We start from the raw sequence: 19,470 nt of genomic DNA, 5'->3' as shown, positions 1-19,470 counted from the left end.
CCTCAGGCAACTGACTGTGTGGAGTTTGCACATTCTCCCCATGTCTGCGTGGGTTTCCTCCGGGTGCTCCGGTTTCCTCCCACAGTCCAAAGATGTGCAGGTCAGGTGAATTGGCCATGCTAAATTGTCTGTAGTGTTAGGTAAGGGATAAATGTAGGGTTATGGGTGGGTTGCGCTTCGGCGGGTCGGTGTGGACTTGTTGGGCTGAAGGGCCTGTTTCCACACTAAGTAATCTAATCTAACTGTTATTTGTAGAACATGATTTCCTTACCTGTATTGGCTATAATGTTGTTCTGGCCCCATTACTTTAAATGGCGCGGCTACTGTGCAATTTTCTTAATGCAAGATTGCACAATAACAGTTCTATTGCACTATATCAGAACCAACTGTACTCAATGTTTCCATATTGCTTGGATACGAAAATAGAAAAACCAGCTTTGGAATGCTTGTGGACAGTTCACTTAAGTTTAGAAAAACAAACATAATTGCAATGCTTCTAAGCTTTGATTATCATCTTTAGTTTATAATATCACACAGATACAGTGTTCAAGTGATTCGGAAACACACAAAGCAATGCATTGATTAAGCTGGGACTGCTGAGACACTTAAGGGTGCTTAAAGAAAAATAGTGAGCGCTTGAGGATTGTTAAAAACTATCAGTTTAGGTCTAACTGTAATAAGAAAAACTGCAGGAAATATAGAAACAAAGTTTAAAAACACAAATGATTTAGGCATTCAGTAATAACAAGCATTAAAGAACTACATTTTGGTACTTCATCTTATGGTAGATACATATCTGTACATACCGTTAAGCTGGCACTACCGATTTCAAACGGACTTGGTAAAAAGGTGGTCTTAAATGTATTTACATCTGTAATGTCATCAATCCTGAAAGAACCAAACTGTTGAAGACATCGTCCAAAACATTGCCACGAAGCCAATTTATAGAACTGAAATGGAATACCGACACTTATTCAAATACCACATTACTAACACATGTATGTCAAAATGCTTATAAGAAACATATTTTACTTAGTGTGAAAAGAAATCATTTCCATGTCAATCACTACGGCTGAGAGATTCTTATTTGGTGTGGGTTTCTTGGGGATAAGAGTATAGTCATCAACAGATCAGAAGAAAAAAAGTGTATGAGCCACAAAAACAGACTCCTTTATTAACATGCATTTTCCCAATACTTCTTACAACCCCATCTCTGGCGTTGCTCAATGCTATTTCAAAACAGTAAACCACGATGATGGCCAGGATTTTAACCTAACGAAATTTGAATGTCACTTTGCAAAGAGACAAGCGCGAGAATCGTAATCTAATCTAATCTAAATCCTCCAACTCCAGGTGTAAGTTCCTTCCACTATCCCTAATCAACCCTACCCTCATTCTGGCCATCCTTTAAGAAAAGAGAAAAAAAATGTGGGTGGCACTGTGGTACAGTAGTTAGCACTGCTGCCTCACAGCGCCAGAGACCCGGGTTCAATTCCCGACTCAGGCGACTGACTGTGTGGAGTTTGCACATTCTCCCAGTGTCTGCGTGGGTTTCCTCTGGGTGCTCCGGTTTCCTCCCACAGTCCAAAGATGCGCAGGTCAGGTGAATTGGCCATTCTAAATTGCCCGTAGTGTTAGGTAAAGGGGCAAATGTACGGGAATGGGTGGGTTATGCTTCGGTGGGTCGGTGTGGACTTGTTGGGCCAAAGGGCTTGTTTTCACACTGTAAGTAATCTAATCTAATCTAAAATTCCGAGAAGCATGGCACTCCAACCGGAACACTATCAACAAACACATTGACTTGGATCTCATTTACCAACCCTTAAAGAAAAAAAAGGAAATGACATCACCACAGGAAATAACATCACCAACCCAAGGAAACCTAACCAAATAAAAAGTGGGCCATACCACCAGTGTTTCGCCAGAGGCTCATTGATGATGTTATCTAGTATGATGATGAAACATCTGAAAATGAACCTTCCAGCTCAGTGAGAAAACTTACATCCAGAATCTCAACCTAAGCTACAAATCTTCTCAAAACTTGCTAACTTTGTAAAGTGGATAGCATGGCAGTCTAGGCGAGGGTCAGAACTGGAAGTGTGATATTGCAAGGACTTAACAATTTATAGCTCATAGTTTGGGGAGCCAGCCAAATAGAAAGAGAAATAAAAGTTAAAGATTGCTGGGGAAATAGTAGGTCTGGCAATATCAATGGGGAGAGAACCAGAATTAACATTTTAAGTCCAGTATAATAATTCTTCAGAAGAATCCAGGAGAGGAATTAAGCATGATCACAAAGAACACTACAGCTCAGGAACAGGCCTTTTGGCCCCCCAAGCCTGTGCTGACACGTTGTGGCCTTCCAAAATAAACCAAAACAGTCTTCACTTACAGGATCTGTATCTCTCCTGTCCTACTCACGTATTTGTCCAGGTGCTGTGTGAATGCTGCTATTGTGTCTGCTTCTACCACTTCTTCCGGCAGCGCATTCCAGACACTCACCACCTTGAGAAAAATTTGCCTCACATCTCTTAAAACATCACACCCCCACACTGCACCTTGAACCTGTGCCCCCTCCACTCTGGGGAAAAAGCCTTATACTTCTCACAATTATACTAACTTCTATTAGGTCACCCCTCAAGGGTTATGGGCAAAAATACAGGAAAATGAATCTGAGAAAAGTCATTGGATCATCCAAATAAATCTGGCAAAAACAATAAATTCAAACTCGATTGGATTTTAACATTCTGGGACATAATTTTAACTGATTGGTCAAATTCGAATTGTCGTCAAAACAGCAACCAACTCAGGAATCCATTTCACAGCCAAATATTACATATTTTCAATTTTCCAGTACACTCTGAAAGTGCTAGTTAGTCATCACAGGTGCTTGTCAACTCACAGTTCAGAACAGCATTCGGTCTCTCAAAAGTACAGTAAACGCCTTTAACTTCATAACAATATGCAGGTGCATGACTTATTCAGTGCATAGGAGAGGTCAAACTACAAACTCCCAACACCTAATCGAGCAACATATAAGCCAATTCAGGAAAGTGTACAGTATTCTAACTATGCATCAAATAAAAACAAAGATACACCTGAATAATGGAGATACGAAAGACCATCATGAAAACAACCAACACTGTAACAACACAACTCACAAGAGACCAGCACACCAACAGATTAAGAACAATCAATTTGAAGTTTAAATCTCCAGAAGGTTATGCCTTCCCGAGGTCCAGAAGAATTGCCAAACCACCAATATACTGTACAGATGCCTAAATTGCACAAATCCTGTTTCTGCATAAAATATCCTTTGCAACTCTCCATTCAATGCTTTTTCACTCATAGTTCATAAAATGTTATCTTTGATAAAGATGAAGTGTGCGATCACTTTAAGAGCTGTGCAGCTTTAAGAGTGGAGTAAGCTAACGGCCAGATGACACATCACCAGAACCATTGAGCCCAGAAAACTGCATGCTATATTGTGTTCAATAATTGCCCGCATAACTGGAAGTTAGTTTGTCTATTAAAAAAAGCAGTTTGAGATTCAAGTAAATTGAACTGACAATGCTTATTAATCCAGTATTAGTGGGGTAACACTGTTGGGAATGCAAAACAACAATTTGATATGAATGACTGACTTATCAGTTGTTGATAGTATGAGCGAAAGAATGTTGGCTAGATCAGGTGAGCTCATTATTCCTTCTTGACACAATGCCACTAAATCTATTACATCCACATGAGCAGAGATGCCAGACCAATTAAATGTCATATCTGAATTGGATTTTTACCCAAAAGTTCCTGACATAGTGAGCAGGATGGAGCCAAGCTGACATACAAATGATCCAATATAAATAAATATTAATTTAACACAGTGCGACACAATTTCAACATTAATATTTTATTCCAAAAACTTAGTGCTGGTTCTATCAAAACATTAATTTATTATGAAGTACCTTCAGTTGTAGTAAAAAAGTTCCAATCTTCAATAGCTTTTCTTGGTAATAATGAACTGGCAACAGTTTTTCATACTCATTCCAAATGCAAAATAATTCACTGGCTCTTGAATAGAAATAGAGGAATGCTAATAAGTCATCTCTTATACCAGGGGTGGGGCAAACAGATATCTTAACTCACTGATAACGATCAATAATATTGTGCAATGAACATTAAAAATATTGCATGAAGTTACACATTTAAAACACAAGTTGATACACTGTGGGGTCACACACTGAGACTCAAGACCAAGTATCTGACAAAATCAGTTTAGGGAGTGGGAGATAACCTAACAAGGGCACATAAATTTAATTTTGATGATTGACCCTTCACAGAATCGTGCTTTGATGTGATGAGGTCGAGAGATTGTCAATTTACTTCTCGTCACCTCCCCAAAGATATTTTAAATGATATTTTAAATTTTAAAAGATATTTTAAATACTAGAAATAGAAGACCTGTTTACCAACAGCTGGAGAAGAAGTCAGTTGCTTAGACTACTGTGGACTATTTTTATCTTTATATCTCCTATCTTCACATCTAAATCATTCTTTAAATTAAAAATCACACAACACCAGGTTACAGTCCAACAGGTTTGCATGGAACTACAAGCTTTCGGACTTATGCTCCTTCGTCAGGGGCAGGATCATAGGACACAGGATTTATAGTGCAAGATCAAAGTGTCAGACAACTGATGCGAAGTATTAAACAAACCTCGATTGCTGTTCAGTGTATACTCACTAAGAATGGGGATGCAGGCTTCGAAAGATTAATATGCAAATCCCAGAACTTATTTCAAGTCAGTCACAGTCCTGAGATAACTTAAGGTTTTATGAAAAAAACAAGGTGCCATCTCAGCTCAGACAATCCAATCAGTCTGAGGTAGAGACTGTCTGTCTGTGGCCAAACCTTGAATCAGACTGGTTCTATTTCCAAAGTAGGAATTTATAAAATGTCACATGGACTGACTGCCTACACATTGTGTGCTTTTTAAACATAAATGCAAATTCATCCACAGACTTATATGGGTGGCATGTGTGAATGTGAGGGAGAGAGAATGTGCGCACGTGTGCTTGATAGAGTGTGTGCAAGTATGACGGAGTATATGCCTGTGAGAGGGTGAGCGCTAGTGAGAGTGTCTGAGAGGGTGTGTATGAGTGAGTGTGATAGCGTGTAAGAGTGTGTGAGTGCGCATGTATGTGTGAGAGAGTGTATAGTGTAATGGGATCACCTGTTGTGTGACATGAACTCAAGATCCCGGGTTGAGGCCATCCTCATTGGTACTGAACTTGGCTATCAGTTTCTGTTCGACAATTCTACATTGTTGCATATCCCAAAGTCCACCTTGCAGGATGTTCACCCGAAGATCCAAAGTCAAATGTCCTCGACTGTGAAAGTGTTCCCCAGTGGCAGGGAACATCCCTTGTCTGGCGATTGTTGCACATGTCTCCATTCATCCATCGTTGTAGCGTCTGCTTGGTCTTGCCAATATACCATGCCTCGGCATCCACCCTAAACATTCATTCCCTACAGACAAGCCCCATGTATACACAAGATCTGTTCAGATGAGGAGGAACAGGACGAACACCTGAAAATGCTGAAGGACGCCTCCATAAGAAGAAGATATGATGTTCCACTGATCAATCGCCAGTTCTGATGTGCCACAACAAGAAACTGGAAAGACCTCCTCAGGAGACAAGACACGGGATACGGTCGATAGGGTACTCTTCGTTCTCCACTTCCCAAAAGTGGAGAAAAAAAAGTCACGTTCTTCGCAGCCTGCAACAGTGTCGATGAGAATCAGCACCTCGAAAAAGTCTTCCATACTCCTCCACTTCTCACCTTTAAACAACCGCCAAACCTTAAGCCAACCACTGTTTGACGCAAACTACCCAGCCTTCAGGAAAACACTGACCACAGCACCACACAACCCTGAAATAGCAACCACTGCGAAACGTGTCAGAGTGTCAACATAGATAATACCATCACACATGGGGACAGCAAGTACTCATCTGACTCGGCCAACATTGTCTATCTCTGGCAAGGATGTCCCATGGTATGATTAATTGGCAAGACCAAGCAGGTGCTGCGACAATGGATGAATGGACACCGCGCAACAATTGCCAGACAGGAATATTCCAGCAGGGAACATTTCAGCGGTCAAAGACATTCGGCCTCGGATCTTTGGGTGACCTTCCTCCAAGGCAGACTTCTGGATACGCAACAATGCAGAGTCACCGAGCAGAGGCTGATAGCCAAGTGTGGTACCTATGAGGATGACCTCAACTGGGATATTGAGCTCATGGCACACGATAGGTGACCTCACTACACTATACACTCTCTCACACATATATTCCTTCACACTTGCATACACATTCTATCAATCAAACACACATACACACAACAGTCTATGGGGCAAATTTGCAATTGCAGATTTTTACTTGCAGATACATGCTATTTTGTTCAAAAAGCACAAAATGTAGGCAGTCCGTGTGATATTTTATAAATTACTATTTTGAAAATAGAACCAGTCTGGTTCAAGATTGGAGTACAGACAGACTCTAACCTCAGACCTTTACTGCATTGTCTGATGTCACATTGTTTTTTTGTGTGAAACCTTAAGTTATCTCCAGACTGTGACTTGAAAGAAGTGCTGGGATTTACATATTTATCAATCGAAATCTACACCCCATTCTAAGTGATTAAACACTTAACTCCAAACTAGGTTTACTAAATACATTGTCCCAGTTATATGATACTTTGATTTTTTACTACAAATTCTGTGTCCTATGATCTATGCGCCATTAGCTACCTGACAAATGAGCAGCACTCAGAAAGCTCATACTTTCAAATAAATCTCTTTGACTATAATCTGGTGTTGTGTGATTTTTAAACTTTGTCCACCCCAGTCTAACACTGCCACCTCCACATCACATGAGGTATAGTTAGTAATGACATCAAAATGGTGGTGGAGTGGACAGCGAGGAAGGTTAGCTCAGAGTACAACAAGATCTTGATCAGGTGGGCCAATAGGCCGAGGAGTGGCAAATGGAGTTTAATTTAGATAAATGTGAGGTGCTGCATTTTGGAAAGGCAAATCAGGGCAGGACTTAATGGTAAGGTCCTGGGGAGTGTTGCTGAACAAAGAGACCTTGGAGTGCAGGGTCACAGTTCCTTGAAAGTGGAATCGCAGGTAGATAGGATAGTGAAGAAGGCATTCGTATGCTTTCTTTTATTGGTCAGACAATTGAGTTAGGAGTTGGGAGATCATGTTGCGGCTGTACAAAATATTGCATACAGTATTTCAAAAGTGGTTGAACCAATGCTGGTCCCCCTCTTATAGGAAGAATGTTGTGAAATTTGAAAGGGTTCAGAAAAGATTAACAAGGATGTTGCCAAGGTCAGAGAGTTTAAGCTCAAGGAAGAGGCTGAATAGGATGGGAATGTTTTCCCTGAAGCATCACAGGCTGAGAGGTGATCTTACAGAGGTTTATAAAATCATGAGGGGCATGGATAGGATAAATAGAAAATGTCTTTTCCCTGGGGTAGGTAAGTTCAGAACTGGAGGGCATAGGTTTAGAATGAGATGGGAAAGATTTTTAAAAAAGGACCTAAGGGGCAACATTTTCACACAGAGGGTGATACATATATGGAATGAGCTGCCAGAGGAAGTGGTGGAGGCTGGTACAATTACAACATTTAAAAGGCATCTGGATAGGTATATTAATAGTAAACGTTCAGAGTAATTTGCCCAGGACTGGCAAATGGGATGAGACTAATTTTAGATATCTTGTTCGGCATGGACAAGTTGGACTGAAGGGTTTGTTTCTATAGATTCTATAGGACTATAGCTGTAGGACTCTAACGGTAAGCAAATTTAGAGCAGTAATACAGTCTACTACAAGCATGCAGCATATGTTTTGTAAATGTTTTGTATAAACCGGTTTGAACATGTTGAGACACACTTCCGTAACAGAGGGGACTTGAACTTGGAGCTTTCCTTATAACTTATATTCTAACATCCACTGAGAATTAATGAGGTAAATATGGGTAGCAGACAAATTGACTTTGAACACTCTACAGAGCAAATCAAATCGCAAATGTGGTCCAGGATTCTCAGGGAAGCCAAGTTAGATCCACTATGAAATTCCTCTTCATCTCAACCTTCGATTGCTGTCCATTAATTCTGAGACTGTGCCCTCAGGTCCAAGACTGTCTCATGAAGGAAAACATCCTCTCAGTATTTGCCTATCTAGCCCATCAAGAATCCTATAATGTTTCAATGAGATCACGTCTGTTCTTCTAACCTCCGATGAGTCGAGTACCAAACTGTTTAATCTTTGCTAAGAAGATTCCTTTTTTCCTGTCCAGGAGCAGCGGGAGACACAGCAGAGGTGATGTGGAAATCACGAGGGTGCCAGGAAGGTAAGGAAACTGTTTATATTCTTACCTTCGAAACCCACAGCCATTTTCCTGTCCAGGAGCAGCAGGAAACACAGTGGAGGTGATGTGGAGACCCTGAGGGTGCCGGGAAGGTAAGGACTTAGTATATATTTGGGCAGCGGCTAAACCAGAGATACTACACAAGTAGTATCTCCCTTCCGCCCCTCCTCCTCTAACCAGAAGAAAAAAGACTCTAAGGTCAGGCTTTTATTTTTTCTTGTTCTTTTATTTTCCTATATTTAGGTGGATGGTTTGGTTTGACCCGTGGCATGTACCTCTTGCGTGATGTGGGAGTTCCGTGGCGTAGCTGACATTCCTAACTCTTACACTTGCAAGAAGTGTATCCAGCTGCAGCTCTTGTTTGACCGCACGACGGCTCTGGAGCATCCGCAATGCTGAGGAGGTCGTGGATAGCACGTTTAGTGAACTGGTCACACCGCAGGTTAGACTTGCTGAGGGAGACAGTGAATGGGTGACCAAGATCCAGAAAAAGAGTAGGAAGGCAGTGCAGGTGTCCCCTGCGGTCAACTCCCTCCAAAACAGGTATACCGTTTTGGATACTGTTGGGGGAGATGGCTCTCCAAGGGAGGGCAGCATGTGCCAAGATCATGGCACCATGGCGGGCACTGCTGTTCAGAAGGGCAGGAAAAAGACTCGTAGGGCTATAGTCATAGGGGATTCTATTATGAGGGGAGTAGATAGGTGGTTCTGTGGCCAAAAACAGGACTCTCAGATGATATGTTGCCTCCCAAGTGCTCGAGTCAGGGATGTCACCGATCGGCTGCAGACCATTCTGAAAGGGAAGGGTGAACAGCCAGTTGTCTTGGTGCACAGAGGCACAAATGATATAAATAAAAAACGAGATGAGGTCCTGAAAGAAGAATTCAGGGAGCAAGGAGAAAAGTTAAAGAGGAGGACCTCAAAGGTAGCAATCTCGGGATTATTGCCTGTGCCACAAGCTAGTCAGCATAGAACTGAAAAAATAAGCAGGATGAACACGTGGCTTGAGGGATGGTGTAGGAGGGAAGGGCTCAGATTTGTAGAACATTGGGACATTCTAGAGAAGAAAATTAAAATCTCCCATCACCACTACTCTCTTACCTCTACATCTTTCCATAACCTGTTTATCTATTTGTTCTTCTACCTTGCGCTCACTGTTGGGAGGCCTGTAATACAGCCCAACAACATTACTGCACCCTTCTTATTTTTCAGCTCCACCCATAATGCCTCATTACTCAAGCTCTCCATAGTGTCCTCCTTTAGCACAGCCGTGATATCATCCCTGACCACAATGCAACTCCACCCCATCTTTCACTTCCCTCCCTGTCCTGTCTGAAGCGTCTATATCCTGGAACATTTAGTTGCCAATCAAAATGGACATCTGAACCGGACTGGAACCAATGTCCTGGGGGGAGTTTTTGCTACTGCTGTTGGGGAGGTTTTAAAGTAATGTAGCAGGGGGCTGGGAACCAGAGGAGAAGACTAGTAGACAGCGAGGTGGAAACTGGAGACTGTAAGAATCATGAAGATAGCATTAATGAGAGGAAGAGTAGGCGGAGAGCAGATGAACACAAAATAACTGGTGGCCTGAAGTGCATCCACTTTACTGCAAGGAGCATAGTGTGTAAGGCAGATGAACTTAGGGCTTGGATTGGTGCCTGGGAGTATAATGTTATTGCAATCACAGAGACTTGGTTGAAGGAAGGGCATGATTGGCAACTAAATGTTCCAGGATATAGACGCTTCAGACAGGACAGGGAGGGAAGTGAAAGAAGGGGTGGAGTTGCATTGTGGTCAGGGATGATAGCACAGCTGTGCTAAAGGAGGACACTATGGAGAGCTTGAGTAATGAGGCATTATGGGTGGAGCTGAAAAATAAGAAGGGTGCAGTAACGTTGTTGGGCTGTATTACAGGCCTCCCAACAGTGAGCGTAAGGTAGAAGAACAAATAGGTAAACAGGTTATGGAAAGATGTAGAGGTAAGAGAGTAGTGGTGATGGGAGATTTTAATTTTCCCAACATTAACTGGGATACACTTAGCGTCAGAGGTCTGGATGGAGTAGAATTTGTAAGAAGTGTCCAGGAGAGTTTTCTAGAGCAGTATGTCAATAGTCCGACGAGGGAAGGGGCCATATTGGACCTGGTATTGGGGAATGAGCCAGGCCAGTTGGTAGAAGTTGCGGTGGGGGATTTCTTTGGGAACAGTGACCACAATTCTGTAAGTTTTAGAATACTTGTAGACAAAGATGAGAGTGGTCCTAAGGGAAGAGTATTAAACTGGGCCAAGGCCAATTATATCAAAACTAGGCAGGAGTTGGAAAATGTGGATCGGACACAACTATTTGAAGGGAAGTCCACATTTGATATGTGGGAGGCTTTCAGAGATAGGTTAAAGATAATGCATGATAGGCATGTCCCATTGAAGGCTAAGGTAAGTAAATGCAAGATTCATGAACCGTGGATGACAGGAGAAATCGTACAAACTAGCCAAGAGAAAAAGGGAAGCGCATATATAAGGTCCAGGCAGCTAAGAACAGAGGAATATCAGAAGAGTAGGACCAGTCTTAAATGAGGAATCAAGTGGGCTATAAGTGGTCATGAAATAGCTTTAGCGAGCAGAATTAAGGAGAATCCCAAAGCATTTTATAAGAAGCAAGCGGGTAACTAAAGAAAGGATTGGCGACTAAAGGATAATGAAGGAAGGCTGTGTGTCAAACCGGAGAGAACGGGTAAGATTCTGAATGATTACTTAGCATGTTCACGGAGGAGAGGAACATGATGAATGTTGAGATTAGAGATAGAAGTTTGATTAGTCTGGATCACGTTGACATAATAAGGTGTTGGGTATGCTAGAGGTTATTAAGATGAACAAATCCCCAGGACCAGATGGGATCTATCCCAGGTTGCTGAGGGATGCGAGAGGGGAAATAGCTGGGACCCTGACAGATATCTTTGTGACATCCTTAAACACACATGGGGTGTCGGAGGAATGGGAGGTTGCTCATGTTGTACCCCTGGACAAGAAGGACAGATATTCCAGGTAACTATGGACCAGTAAGCCTGACGTCAGTGCTGGGAAAGTTGCTGGAGAAGGTACTGAGGGATAGGATCTATTTATATTGAGAAAAAAATGGGCTTATCAGTGACAGGCAACGTGGTTTTGTGCAGGGGAGATTGTGCCTGACCAACTTAATAGGGTTCTTTGAGGAAGTGACCAAGTTGACAGATGAAGGAAGGGCTGTTGATGTCATATACATGGACTTTAGTAAGGTGTTTAAGAAGGTTCCCCATGGTAAACTAATGGAAAAAGTGAAGTCACATGGTGTGCAGGGTATTCTAGCTAGGTGGATAAGGAACTGGTTGAGCAACAGGAGACAGAGAGTAGGAGTTGAAGGGAGTTTCTTGAAATGGAGAAAGGTGACCAGTGATGTTCCACAGGGATCAGTGCTGGGGCCACTGTTGTTTGTGAAATACATAAATGATCTGGAAGAGGGCACTGTTGGTATGATCAGCAAATTTGAGATGACACGAAGATTGGTGGAGTAGCAGAAAGTATAAGGGACTGTCAAAGAATACAGGAGAATATAGATAGACTGGCGAGTTGGGTGGAGAAGTGGTAGATGGAGTTCAATCCAGACAAATGTGAAGTGATGCATTTTGGCAAGTCTAATTCTAGAGCGAATTTTACAGTGAATGGAAGGGCCTTGGGAAAAGTTGATGAGCAGAGAGATGTGGGAGTGCAGGTCCATTGTAACCTGAAGGTTGTTGCACAGGTGGATAGAGTGGTCAAGAAGGCATATGGTATGCTTGCCTTCATTGGACAGGGTATTGAGTATAAGAGCTGGCAGGTCATGTTAAAATTGTACAAGACATTGGTTCGGACGCATTTAGAATACTGTGTACAGTTCTGGTCACATTACCAAAAGGATGTGGACGCTTTGGAGAGGGCGCAGAGAAGGCTTAAGAAGAGGTTGCCTGGTATGGAAGGTGCTTGCTATGAAGAGAGATTGAGTAGGTTAGGTTTGTTTTCATTAGAGAAAAGGACATTGAGGGGGGACTTGATTGAGGTTCTCAAAATCATGAAGGGTATAGACAGGGTAGATAGCAATAAGCTTTTTTCCAGGGTGAAGGATCCAATAACGAGAGGTCACATTTTCAAGGTGAGAATCAAAAAGTTTAAGGGGGATACATGTGGCAAGTACTTTAAGCAGAGGGTGGTGGGTGTCTGGAACGCATTGCCAGCAGAGGTGGTAGAGGCAGGCACGGTAGATTCATTTAAGATGTGTCTGGACAGATGCATGAGTAGTTGGGGAACAAAGGGATACAGATGCTTAGGAATTGAGCGACAGGTTTAAACAGTCGATTTGGATCGGCTCAGGCTTGGAGGGCCGAAGGGCCTGTTCCTGGGCTGAAAATTTTCTTTGCTCTTTGTTCTTGGTAAGACCATTCCTCCGTACCAGAGATCATCCTGGTGAATCTTCTCAATGAAATAAAACTTTTCCTTAAATGAGGGGACCAAAACTGCTCACAGTACTCCAGATGTGGTCTCACCAGCTCCTTTTTCAGTTACAGTAAGACCTCCCAATTCTTGTACTCCAACCCCCTTGAAATAAGGGTGAACACTCCTTTAACTTTCCTGATTACCTGCTGCACCTGTGAAGTAACTTCCTGTGTTTTTTGAATAAGTACCCCCAAGTCCCTTTACGTTGCCACTTTCTGCTGTTTTCTCCTATTTAAATAATAACCTGTTCTATCTTCAAAGTGAACAATTTTACATTCTCCTACACTATACTCCATTTGCTAACTTTTTTGCTCACTTACTTACCCTATCAATATCTCTCTAAAAACTGTTGATATCCTTCTCACAACCTGCCTTTCCACCTATTTGTATCACCTGCAAATTTGCCTATAGTATGTTTGTTTACTTTCTGCAAGTGTGATTTGGAGGTGCCAGTGTTGGACTGGGGTGTACAAGGTTAACAATCACAATACCAGGTTGTAGTCCAACAGGGTTACTTAGAAGCACTAGTTTTTGGAGTGCTGCTCCTTAATCAGGTGGTTGTGGAGTATAAAATCATAGACACAGAATTTATTGCAAAAGTTTACAGTGTGCTGCAACTGAAATTATATATTGAAAAATACCTGGATTGTTTGTTAAGTCTCTCACCTTTCAGAATGACCATGCTGGTTTCAGTTCTTTCATATGTAAACTATTCTTTCATATGCAGAACTATTTTTTTTAAAGTTACATTCTCAAGTGAACTTTAAGAATAGGTGCCATGTCAGCTCAGATGCATTGAAGGTGTGAGGCTAAAGTCTGTCTATGTCCCAATGTTCACACTGATGCTCTTTCGAAAAAAAAAGGGATTTTACACAATCTTTCATGAATTCATGCAGTTTTTGAGCAAAATACAGTACACTGCACAACACAGCACTCTCACACACGCAGACAAGCACACGTGCGTGCGTGCGTATACACACACACACACACACACACACTGACAGACCCATACTCATGCAGACCCTCTAACATACACAAGCTCTCTCTCATACGCTCGCATATACATCTCCCACACACGCACCCTCTCACAGACTTATACCCCTTTACACACACATACATACACACACTCTCTCACAGACATTCACATTCCTCTATGTGTACACATACATTCACATGGACGGACATACACATAGGTTTGTGGGGTGAATTTGTACTTACAGAATTACATTTTATTTTGCTCAAAAACTGCATGAATCCATGTAAGATTCTGTAAATCCTTTTTTTAAAGAAATGGAATCAGTCTGAACATTGAAACACAGACAGCCAGACTGTAGCCTCACACCTTCAATGCATTATTTGAGCCGACATGGCATCTATTGCTAAATTCACTTGAGAATGTAACTTTAAGAAAGTTCTGGAATTTATATATGAAAGAACTAAAACCAGCATGGTCATTCTAAAAGATGAGCAACTTAACAAACAATCCAGGTATTTTTCAATATATCATTTCAATTGCATCACATTGGAAACCTCTGCTCTAAATTCTGTGTCTTACGATCTCATACATCACAACCACCTGATGAAGGAGCAGCACTCCAAAAACTTATGCTTCCAAATAAACTTGTTGGACTATAACCTGATATTGTGTGATTTTTAACTTTCTGCAAGTATTAATGTTTTTTACAAACACCTGCTGTCCCAGCACTGATCACTGTGAAACTCTGCTTGTGACAGATTGTCACCCTGAAAAAGAACCCTTATCCCCATTTGTGGGCTCTTGCTCATTAAGCATTTATCCATTTTGTGCAGGAGGGTTTTCTGACACAGTATGTGGACAGGTCAACAAGAGGAGAGGCCACATTAGATTTGGTATTGGGTAATGAACCGGATCAGGTGTTAGATTTGGAGATAGGTGAGCACTTTGGTGATAGTGACCAAAATTCAGTTATGTTTACTTTAGCAATGGAAAGGGATGGGTATACACCGGAGGGCAAGCACTAGAGCTGGGGGAAAGGCAATTACGATGTGATTAGACAAATTTAGGATGCATAGGATGAGGAAGGAAACTGCAAGGCATAGGCACAATAGAAATGTGGAGTTTAATCAAGGAACAGCTACTGCGTGTCCTTGGTAAGTATGTACCTGTCAGATATGGAGAAAGTTGTCAAGCACAGGAGCCGTGGTTTACTAAGGAGGTTGAATCTCTTGTCAAGAGGAAGAAGGCGGCTTATGTTAGGACGAGATGTGAAGGCTCAGTTTGGGCAATTGAGAATTATAAGGTAGCCAGGAAAGACCTAAAGAGAGAGCTAAGATGAGTGAGGCGGGGACATGAGAAGCTGTTGGCGGATAGGATCAGGGAAAACCCTAAAGCTTTCTATAGATATATAGGTATAAGGGATAAAAGGATGACTAGAGTAAGGTTAGAGCCAGTCAAGGACCGTAGCAGACAGTTTCGAGTGGAGTCAGAGAAGATAGGGGAAGAGCTAAATGAATATTTTTTGTCAGTATTTATATTTATGTTATCAAGATGAATACTGCAAAACAGGCTACTAGATTAGATGGAATTGATGTTCACAAGGAGGAGGTGTTAGAAATTCTGGAAAGTGTGAAAATAGATAAATCCCCTGCACCAGATGGGATTTATCCTAGGAGACTCTGGGAAGCCAGGAAGGAGATTGCCGAGCCTTTGGTTTTGATCTTTATGTCATCATTGTCTACAGGAATAGTGGCAGAAGACTGGAGGTTAGCAAATGTTGTTCCCTTGTTTAAGAAGGGGAGTAGAGACATCCCTGGTAATTACAGACCAGTCAGCCTTACTTCAGTTGTGGGTAAAGTGTTGGAAAAGGTTATAAGAGATAGGATTTAAAATCATCTCGATCGGAATAATTTGATTCAGGATAGTCAACATGGTTTTGTGAAGGATAGGTCGTGCCTCACAAACCTCATTGAGTTCTTTGAGAAAGTGACTAAACAGGTAGAGGAGGGTAAAGCCGTTGATGTGGTGCATATGGATTTCAGCAAGACATTTGATAAGGTTCCTCATGGTAGGCTACTGCACAAAATACAGAGGCAGGGGATTGAAGGCGATTTAGTGATTTGGATCAGAAATTGGCTAGCTGAAAGAAGACAGAGGGTGATGGTTCATGGGAAATGTTTATCCTTGAGTTCAGTTACTAGAGGTGTACTGCAAGAATCTGTTTTGGGTCCACTACTGTTTGTCATTTGTATAAACGACTTGGCTGAGGGCACAGAAGGATGGGTTAGTAAATTTGCGGACCACACTAAGGTCAGTACAGTTGTAGATAGTGCCAAAGGGTGTTGTAAGAGGGACTTAGATAAGCTGCAGAGTTGGGTTGAGAGGTGACAAATGTAGTACAATGTGGAAAGGTTTGAGATGATTCACTTTGGAAGCAGTAGCAGGAATGCAGAGTACTGGGCAAATGTAAGATTCTTGGTAGTGTAGATGAGCAGAGAGATCCATGTGCATCGATCCTTCACAGTTGCCACCCGGGTTGATAGGGTTGTCAAGAAGGCAATGATGCGTTAGCGTTTATTAGTAGAGAGATTGAGTTTCAGATCCATGAGGTCATGCTGCAGCTATACAAAACTCTGGTTTAGCCGCATTTGGAGCATTGTGTGCAGTTCTGGTCACCGCATTATAGGAAGGATGTGGAAGCTTTGGAAAGAGTTCAGAGTAGATTTACTAGGATGTTGCCTGGTATGGAGGGAAGGTCTTATAAGGAAAGGTTGAGGGACTTGAAGCTGTTTTCATGAGAGAGAAGCAGGTTGAGGAGCAACTTAATTGAGACATTTAAAAGATAATCAGATGGTTAGATCAGGTGGACAGTGAGCCTTTTTCCTAGGATGGTGATGGAAAGCACGAGGAGGCATAGCTTCAAATTGAGGGCAGAAAGATAAAGGATAGATGTCAGAGGCAGTTTCGTTACTCAGAGTAGTGGTGGCGTGGAACGCACTGCCTGCAACAGTTGTAGACCCGCCAACTTTAGAAGCATTTAAATGGTCATTGGATAGGAATATGGGCGAGAATGGAAGAGTGTCTGTTAGGTGAGCTTCAGAATGGTTTCACAGGGAGGCGCAACATCGAAGGGCAAAGGGCGTGTACTGCGCTGTAAAGTTCTATGTTCTAACAAATTCACTTTTCATAACCTCTAACACTATGGTCTCTTATGACAACCTTTTGTGAGGTACCTTGTTGAACACCTTTTGGAAATCCAAATACAAGATCTGCACTGATTCTTCTCTATCAACTCCAGTTATGATTTGCTTAAAAATCTCTAATAAAAAGATACAATTTCCTTTTTATGAAATCATGCTGACTCTGCTTGATTAGATTATAATACTTCCACATAAATGATTCTCATACTTTTCTAGCAATAGATATTGTGCTAATTGGTCTATAGTTACCCAAATTTTACCTCTCTTTTTTGAATAGTCTTATCAGTAGTTTTCCAAACCTTTTTAATTTTCCAGAATCCAAAAATGTTCGTAAAGTTACAACCAATGCATCCATCATTTTCATAGCTACCTCTTTTACCATCATAGGATGCAAGCCATCAGGGCCAGGAGACTTATCTGCCTTTAGCCCCATTAGTTTGTCTAATACTACTTCTCTAATGATGGTGATGGCACTTACCTCCTCCCCCGTATTCAAAAGTAGTAATGGGATGCTCAAAAGTATCTTCCACTATAAAGAATGTTCAAAATACTCACATAATTCTTCTGCCTTTTCCTTGTTCCCCATAATCATCACCACCCCCAATTCATTTCTCAAGGGGCCTATGTTCACTTTGACCTTCCTCTTCCTTTTTATATATTTAAAGAAGCTCTTGTCAGTTTTTATTATCCTCACTAGTTCACCCTTGTAATTTCTCACTCTCTAGTCTGCTTTTTCTGCATTATCAACTTATCCTAGTCTTTGAAGCTGACTTTTGTCTCCTTATATGCTTGCTCTCTCAATTAATATTCTCCTTAACTTCTTGGTCAGTCATAGTTGGTTCATCCCTCTCAGAATGTTTACTCCTTAACTGAATATATTTTTGCTGAATTACTCCTTTAAATGTCTGCCATTGCTTGCTTAATGTCAATCCTGCTTATCTGAGTTAAACACAATTGTTTCTGATCCACGTTTCCCACTCAAACCCAATATTAAATTCTATCGTGCTCTGATCATTCGGGGAACTTTTACTCTGAGGTCATTGATTAAAACTGCTTCATTAACAGATGTAAGATAGCTTGTCCCCTTATTGCCTGCATGGCAAACTGATCAAGGAAACTTTCCCAAATGCACTCTGTGAATTTGTTGCTGCAGCTACCCCTTCCAATTGGATTAATCCAATCAACTTGAAAATTAAAGTCACCCATAATTTTTGGTCTTTTAATAAAAACATGTTCCTATTTGACGTAAAGCCTCTCCTGAATATGACTTCTGTGGAGCGGTCTGTAATACCAGTGTCTTCTCTACATTGTCTTTTTTTAACCTCCACCCAAGTGGACTCCATATCATCAGAGCCTCGATCATCTCTCACAACTGTCCTCATTGCATCTCTTATTAACAATGCCACCCCACCTACCCCTCCCATCTTTCTGAAAGGTTAAATATTTCTCAATGTTAAGTTCCAAGTTTTGATGTCCTTGTAACCATGACCAATAAGATAATATTCAACTCCACTTTTGTACCTTTTCCCAAATCCCTTGATTTCTTTACTGAAACATGGCCTGACAAGATGGCAAGGGTGGGGGGGGAGGGGTGGGGAGAAAACGGGGAAAGGGGGTAGGGAAGAAACAGGGCGGGGGAGGGAGGAAAGGGGCAAGGGGAAAGGGGGATGGGGAAATGGGGAGGGGGAAGAGGAAGAGTGAAGGGGGTAAATGGGGACAGGGAGGGAAAAGAGTCAGCTCTGTAAAAAACGAGAAGTGTGTTTCCAGGCCTTACCCTCTTGTGTACGAGCGGTAGGAGGTCACTCTCTCCATATCTTTCATAAAGTGGTTCAGCTTTTGTTCGAGTGAAGCTACAACGGGATTTTTCTCGTCGAACTTCCCATAAAAGCTAGCAGGCAATGGCTCCATTGCTCCGGGACAGTGGACTCCTTCGCCCCAATCAAGCCCCGCACTTAGCGGGGAACAACCCGTTGCTTAAGAAACCATCCTCAACCAAACCGTCCAGAGTTCTCTCCACACAACCGTTGGAGTGATGGCCAGTGTTTGCCCCCGCCCACCATTCCCATGGTGACAGCTCGTCCTCTCAGGGCTCATCCATAAGGTGATTGACAGCAGCCGCACCCATCCACCGCCTCCCTGGTGACAGCTCGCCCATTCAGCGCCAAACGCTGTGGTGATTGACACCGTCCGACCCGCCCATCGTCTCCATAGTGACAGAAACGCCACACAGGACGAACACGGTAGAATGATTGACAGAATTCGGCCTGCTCATTGCTCCTAATGTTAAGCCTTGGGGTGATTGACAGTAATTGATCCCGCCCATGAGCGAGAGCGTTGTCAATTAGCCATCATT

The 19,470-nt window shown here is 42.1% G+C and overlaps 1 protein-coding gene across 1 annotated transcript in view; it reads right to left on the bottom strand.

The window, feature by feature from the left end:
* The window catches only part of cfap54 (cilia and flagella associated 54), a 450,427-nt gene extending 431,273 nt beyond the window's left edge, over positions 1-19,154 (bottom strand). The window contains exons 1-3 of the mRNA XM_072562407.1: positions 18,892-19,154; positions 3,960-4,065; positions 807-950 (exon numbers count right to left, since the gene is read on the bottom strand). Coding sequence (XP_072418508.1) covers positions 807-950; positions 3,960-4,065; positions 18,892-19,025 — 384 coding nt within the window. The 5' untranslated portion in view covers positions 19,026-19,154. The remainder of the gene's footprint in view (positions 1-806; positions 951-3,959; positions 4,066-18,891) is intronic.
* Between the last annotated feature and the right edge of the window lie 316 nt (positions 19,155-19,470).

This window comes from Chiloscyllium punctatum, chromosome 44, assembly GCF_047496795.1.
Source record: "Chiloscyllium punctatum isolate Juve2018m chromosome 44, sChiPun1.3, whole genome shotgun sequence".
Taxonomy (NCBI): Eukaryota; Metazoa; Chordata; class Chondrichthyes; order Orectolobiformes; family Hemiscylliidae; genus Chiloscyllium; species Chiloscyllium punctatum.
This window is presented reverse-complemented; position numbering and strand designations above follow the sequence as displayed.